General features: G+C 46.9%; 1 protein-coding gene across 1 annotated transcript in view; it reads left to right on the forward strand.

Moving 5' to 3' along the window:
* Positions 1-5,464, forward strand: part of INO80B (INO80 complex subunit B) — a 31,500-nt gene extending 26,036 nt beyond the window's left edge. The window contains exons 4-5 of the mRNA XM_032951927.2: positions 3,472-3,629; positions 4,248-5,464. Of these exons, the coding sequence (XP_032807818.1) occupies positions 3,472-3,629; positions 4,248-4,745 (656 nt within the window). The 3' untranslated portion in view covers positions 4,746-5,464. The remainder of the gene's footprint in view (positions 1-3,471; positions 3,630-4,247) is intronic.
* Positions 5,465-6,936: the final 1,472 nt, after the last annotated feature.

The raw sequence follows: 6,936 nt of genomic DNA on the forward strand, positions 1-6,936 counted from the left end.
CCGCTGTTTTGGGTATGTGTGTGTCTGTTATACTTTTATTGGAGTGATAAGTTGTTTCCTCAAGGCCTGGCTCCTTCGCGGTCGGGTGTTACATTTGTCTCTCACAATGAGGGCCGCAGTCTCTCCCTTTGTGGTTTTATTGCTAAAACATGCTTCTGGAAGGTGGCTGGGAGGCTTTTTCTATGGAATGCATTTATCTTGGTCATGTGATTGACTTATTTCGCCTCATCTCTTCTAATTATTATTTGTTTTATGTTTCCCAAGATTCGTGATTTAGCATTGTTATTACCACGTATATTCCTAGGGTTGTATTAACCTTTGTTTCTCGTCTGTATCCAGGGATCCGTGCTGTTATTTTCGAGTTGTATTTTTATGTCATCAAGTTAGAGGCGTAACTAAGTTTTCAGTTAAGCTTCTTGGCTGCTGGAATTAATATTCCTTGGTTTTTTGGTGAAGTCATGTAGATAGCAAGATATAATAGAAACAACATGTGAGGTAGATGAGAGTAAAATAAGGTAATTAATAAGTGAAGGCCACCAATGTGACTGCAGTCTGGTTCTTTCACTGGGTGAGTGTGTGTAGACTATGATGTCGAGTCATTCTTGTCGCTAAGTTCTGAACTTTAACCGTTGTATTAAGAGAAATGAAAAAGAAAAGTTATTTTTAAAAATTGTCTGTTTCTTCGTGGCGCCAGCTTGTCTGCACTCTTTTGAGGGGGCCTTTGAAGCCATGTAGATTTTCCCCAGAATCTCATTAGCAATCCCCCCCCCTATCTTTCCTTTGTACCAAGGTGTATTTATTTATTAATTAATCTTTATGGCTACTTCCTTGCTTGGTCCTGACTGTGAAAGCCATCTGCTGTGAGGGGAGGGTTTCGCATCACCCACCTTTTGCCCCAAGCGACACCGCGATTGATTATTTAAAAAAAATGTTGGCAGAATTATTCTTAATATCAATTTTGGAAAAAGGCCTATATGCAACAGCAGTCACCACGCGGTCCAATAATTATTATAGCGGGTAGTGTGGTTTGAGTTTGTCCTTGTACGATCTCTGCACATGGATCGTGTTACCATCTGTGACTCTGGGGTCGTGGGAGCCCTGGGCGGCCAGCGATATTTGTGTTCCTTTACACACCAAAAATACCTCAGGTCCCCAGCAGTGGGCGTTGGGTCGGCGGGTGTTTGTCGGCAAATGGCGTGTGATCCACTCGAGCTGCGTGCCCATCAGGCTCCGTCCACAGCTGGAGTGGCTGTTGAGTCGGCACGCTGCGGTTCACCGCTGGTTGCGGCGCCCGTGCTGGCAGGTTGTCGATGGGTCGGGCCCAGCCTGCACCGGGGTGCACTGTGGCCACGTCGCCAGATAGTGCTCGCAGCTCGTCCGTCGGGCGGCAGCGCGTCACCCCCCTTGACACCAGGCACGGTTGGAGGGTGCTCGGGCCTTTCGAGTCAGCACGCTCGTGGTCAGCCGTTAGTTGCTGCGCTGCACGTTCGCAGATTATCTGCACGCCAGGCTCGATCAGCAGTGGGAATGGTCTGTGGTCGGTTGCTCCTCATTCCTTGTCAGCAGCAGCTTGCTTCGCGCGAGCACCCTTGGTGCCCCCCTTCCCTCGGGAGGTCCCTGCTGTGTGCCGCTGTCTCACTGCTCCGGGTTCACTCTCTAGAACTGATCAAAAACTCTTATCAGAATATCAGTCACTTGGACAACAGAATTTTTCCGGCCTATAGTTTGGACAAAATTTCATGCATTCTCGATATTAGTGTATAACTCAAATCTCCACTTATCTCCACTTAACTTGTGAGAATTTTATTGTGTTATTTTATTATTTTATTCTCATTCTACTTGACCTTACCGAAAGAACCAAAGAAGACGAGTACTAATGTAATGAGAACCATGTGTATATGTCCGTACGTAATAGATGAGTGTGTAGTGCACGTGTGTTTTACTGTCAAAAGTATTATTGTAGAGTACTGTAAAAAGAACGCAAACGGCTTTGCTGTACTTGAGGACTTTCAGTAAGTCGGATAAGAGCGGCTTTACGTGGCTTTCACTTAAAACTTTCACTCTACATACCTTTTTTGACGATCGCGATGTAACTTTAATGTGAATGAATGAAAATGTATTTAAACTTTTGTTGTGGTATTTACATTCACTTCTAAGAGCTATGACTTATTAATCACTGAAAGAACTGTTAGGATTATTTGCAAGATGTTATCTTAAGGGGTCTTAGGAAGTGTTGGGGGGGGGGGTCCCCCTCCTCCTCAGCCCCCACCCCTCTCGGCCCGTGAGCGTGATGGCAGATCAGCTGCCCACAGCGCCTTATTACGACGAAACATCACCTGGGGGGCGTACATGTTTGTGAGGGGCGCACCTCTGGTTAGCTGCTTGCTCACGGTCACGTGATGCACTTCAACCAATCCGTGCCGCGTTAAGCACACAATGACAGATTCACAGAGTCACAGAATGGCAGAGTGACAGAATGACAGACCTGGGTGTTTATATATATTTATAGGTGGGTGTTAATAAAACATGCAACTTGTCGTATTCAAAACCTCCTGAGCTACATCATCATACAACAATACATTCTATCAAGTTAACATTTAATCTCATGATGTTTGAAAATATTCCTATGAGGTGGTGGTCAATACAACTTTACAACTTTCCAAAGCCAAAGCTTGTGAATAATTAATCTCAAGTTGTTTTATTTTATGTGGGAGCGAGGCAGGAGGGGGTGCTCCTTTGGCCTTTGTTGTCTCAAGGGAGGAGTTCACAGGCCTCCGTTACTGCAGTTTTCTTTTTTAGAACGCGCTAAATCCAGAAGTAAAAAAAAAACAATTACATAAAAAATAGACTATCACTTTTATTATTTTTTTGGAAAAGACATATATACAACAGGGCCATAACCCACATCCCAACACTGCCAGCAGCGTGCATTTAATGAGTCCGAAAGTTTCACCTAACCATGAATATAGGTATCTCACTTGAAGCAAATTGATGGTCCAAAAACCCAATAATGAATGAGAAACAAATATATAAAGTTCGGTTTTCACTTAATTTTGCTTTTCTTGATCTTGCAGGGTTACTATTTTAATGCCATGCATTTACAAACTCTATCTATCAGGGTCTGTGAAGAAATAAATTCTCATACTTCTAGCCATACAGCTTTGTATGAATGTTGAACTTCTTTCACACCGCACGTAACCAACCATGCTAATCAGAGGTATGGGGGAAGGACAACAATCTAAACACAAAAAGCAGTTCTAAAGATATTAGTTTTCAATTTAGAATGAGTTTTCAATTTTGCATTTGCGCATCAATGTTTAGAACGGTTGTTTTTATGACGCTTTACGCTTGTGTGAGGGAATGCCATCGTCAATGCCTGGGAGGGGTAACCGGTGACCCGCATGGTTATGGGGGAGTGCGGGCTCTGCGGGTTTGTCGCCAGCGGACACTAAGCGCTGTGTGTGGCCCCAGACGACAGCGACGGGGACCCCCCAGCCCTGCCGGACGCTGAATCGGGACCCGAGGATGAGGAGGAGAAGCGCTGGCTTGATGCCCTGGAGCGCGGAGAGCTGGACGACAATGGGGAGCTCAAGAAGGAGGTGGACGAGTCCCTGCTGACGCCACGGCAGGTGAGCTCCCTGCCTTGGAATTCACCCTTGAGGCTTGGGAATGTCCCCCCCGTCTCTGAATCTCAACCTGCGTCTCCCTCTTTTAACAGATTGACAGCCAACGATGTGTAACCTTGCTGATAAAGATACTGACCCAGGGAGGGCACCAAACCCATACATCGTCCACTATCACCCAACTTATGTTACGTGGAATGCCAATTATTCACTATGAATGGCCCTTCTCATGAGTGCCTGTTATATATTTTAAAGTGGCATTTTGTCGAGACATTGCCGATTGCATCTGAGCAGGCCCTTGTTCGAAAGTGCATTGACGCACAAGACAAAGTCTGTTAAGGCTATACGTATAGCCTTAACAGACTATTGGGGAAGGTGCTGTTAGCGAGAACCTATGAAGGCCGGAACAGTACACGAAGGGGTGAGTGGCCACCACCACGCCCGAACACCTTTGTCTCCCCGGTCCTGGAGGCCCAGGACCAGTTCCGAAAATCGCCACTGGTATTGGCCGTGAGCGGGAATTGAACTCGAGTCGCCGGGTTCATGGCGCAGCGCACTAACAACTGCACTACCACTTCGCACGCACGTACCCGTGTGTGTGTGTGGTGTTTGTTTCGCGAGCAGCGCGCACTGCTGCACCGTGACGCGGCGCCCACCCAGCCGCTGCTGGAGCTGCCCATGGGCTACAAGGAGAAGGAGATGACGGCAGAGATGCTGATGAAGCGCGCGGAGCGGGCGCGCACGCGCCGCCTGCAGGCCGCGCGCAAGGCCGAGGAGAGTCGCAAGCAGACAATAGAGCGCCTCACCAAGACCGGCCGCGCCAAGTCCGGCGGCAAAGCCGGGGGCCGTGTGGGGGCGCTGGGCCGGCGGTGGCCCATGGCCCCCACCGTGCGCTACTCCAGCTCCGCCTCCGAGGGGACCACCGTCTCCTTCCCGCCCGGCTTCCCGCTGCCGGCGCTGCTGGGTCCCGCACCGGCCCCTCCGCCCGCCCCCTCACAGGCGCTGGACTGCGGCGTCCCCGGCTGCACCAACAGGAAACGCTACAGCTGCGCTAAGACCGGCGTGCCGCTGTGCAGCCTCGAGTGCTACCGCAAGAACCTCGTGCTGCAGGCGCACTCGTAGCCGGGCTCCCATGGAGCGGTGTTGCGGAGAGATTTGCGAGCTCATCCCGCATTCCCGACTGTTGTACATGGAGTGGACGATGCGATTAGAAATCTTCCTTTTTGACTGTTGCTGTACATATGAAGATAACCTCGAACATGGATTTTTAGCGGTCAGCGCCATGGTCAATTGTGCACATAGCGGCATTGTCACCTTCCCTGGGAGAGGCGCTACCTTATGTACTCCAGCAACAAGGAGCAACGTACGGCTGATACAGCATCCTTCAGGCATCCTTGCATTCCCATGCAATGACAATAAACAACAAAATCTTCAGAACGCAGCCAATTCAGTGATGACCGATGTCTCCACGTAATTTACGTCGAGGGGGACAAGAATCACTTAATGGCACGAACTATGTGCCATTAAGTGAGGGTGAGGGTACGTTAGGGCACGTGATGTTGGTAGCTTGGTGTGATTGGCTACGAGTCGTTGCTCAAGCGAATCCTTGCGTGGAGCAGCCTGAAGACCGGACACGTCGACAAGTCCTTGATGATGCCCGGATACGAGAGGGGCCTCCACTGCTTTGACTGAACTCGTCAATGCTGTTGATGCCTAGAATTCTGTCTTCATTGTTGTCATGAATACATTTGAGTAAAAGCGGCTTGATTGTTCAGCGTGGCATGAAATGTTTATCTAACACAGAATTTGCTTTACATAATAAATGCGCATTGTTGCAGAAAGGCTTCACATAAAGACGTGTTTTTAATGATGAATGGACGGTGATGTAGTTCTGGAAGGTATCTGTCATTTTATTGTATTTTTTTATTTGTCTCGGGCAGGGGTGGGGAACGTCCGGCCCGTGGGCCGTATAAGGCCCGCGAAATAATTTAATCGATATTCTTGGTTCTTTCGGTAAAGTCACATTGAAGGGAAACAAAATCATGTTTTATATATATTTTATTACTTTATTGTTTCCCTTCAACGTGACTTTACCGAAAGAACCAAGAATATGAATCACTGCAGTCACGAAAGCTTTAAATAAAAAAATAATTTGATCTGTTCCAGCCATCACATTAGGGGTGAGTTAATTAAATGTTTGACCAAATATAACAGGCTACTTTTTAAGTCGATAATTTTGTATGGCCCGTGAATTATGTTATAAATATCCAAATGGCCCTTGGCAGAAAAAAGTTTCCCCACCCCCTGGTCTAGGGTGTGATTTATTCATGATACACAATGACAGAAGCCAACCTTATATTCCGGATTCTTTGATATCTCGCATGTACACAATGTTCAACCACCCACACACAGATTTTAATGCAAACAAGTCTTTTTTATAAAAAAAAACAATTGAGTACCAATCATCAAATATGCAACTGACAGTTGGTCCAAAGAATACTTGATACTGTTATGCAAATGAAAACTTTGAAAACTGAAAACAGAAATTAATGGCATAACTCAGAATTTAGGTTAATAAGGCATCAATGCACACTGATGATTAAAGATAAGGCAAGCAACACAACAGAAGCAATCTGCTTTCAGTCTGTAACAGTCTCATCATGCTCGCGTTGAGAAGGTGACACGGCAGTCTTCGTGCAAACAGCGGAGACGGCGACCCAATGGTTGATGACGCAACAAACAGCAGCAGCCAGGAGGTCGATGCAGCTGGTGACTTGTCAGCTGTGGTCAGGTCTTGACGACGTGTAGAATGATGATGTTCTTTAACGTCTTTACCTTGATAATAATTCACAGAGTTTTTACCGGCACTTTTTGTTGTGCTCGTCATCCATGGCACGTGACCTTGTAGCACAGTTCGGTGCAATGTTAACGTCTCTCCCTCTCAAAATTAATGCCTTGCTCGAGTAGGCAAATGTCTTCTCTCCTTAAATATTTCTTCTGCAACACTCAATGTGAGTCCCCTTAATCGCACTTGCCATATGTATTATTCAATAACTGAAAATCTGAAAATGTGCTTTTAGCATCTCCGCTGTTTGCGCACCATACAATACTTATTATTTAATTTAAATGATTATCGCAAGTTCGTGTCTAGTGGTTCTCCATCAATTACAATACGTCCGCAATAGTCACCAGGTCCATAGATCCGTCTCGCCAAGGCCGTAGCCATGGAGTCAACATTGGGGGGGACCAAATCTTCCAGGGGGTCTAGGGGTCCCCCCCCCCTAGAAAAATCTAAATTTGAAAACTAATTTCC

Source organism: Petromyzon marinus, chromosome 11, assembly GCF_048934315.1.
Source record: "Petromyzon marinus isolate PM22_M1 ecotype Great Lakes invasive population chromosome 11, UKy_Petmar_22M1.pri1.0, whole genome shotgun sequence".
NCBI lineage: Eukaryota > Metazoa > Chordata > Hyperoartia > Petromyzontiformes > Petromyzontidae > Petromyzon > Petromyzon marinus.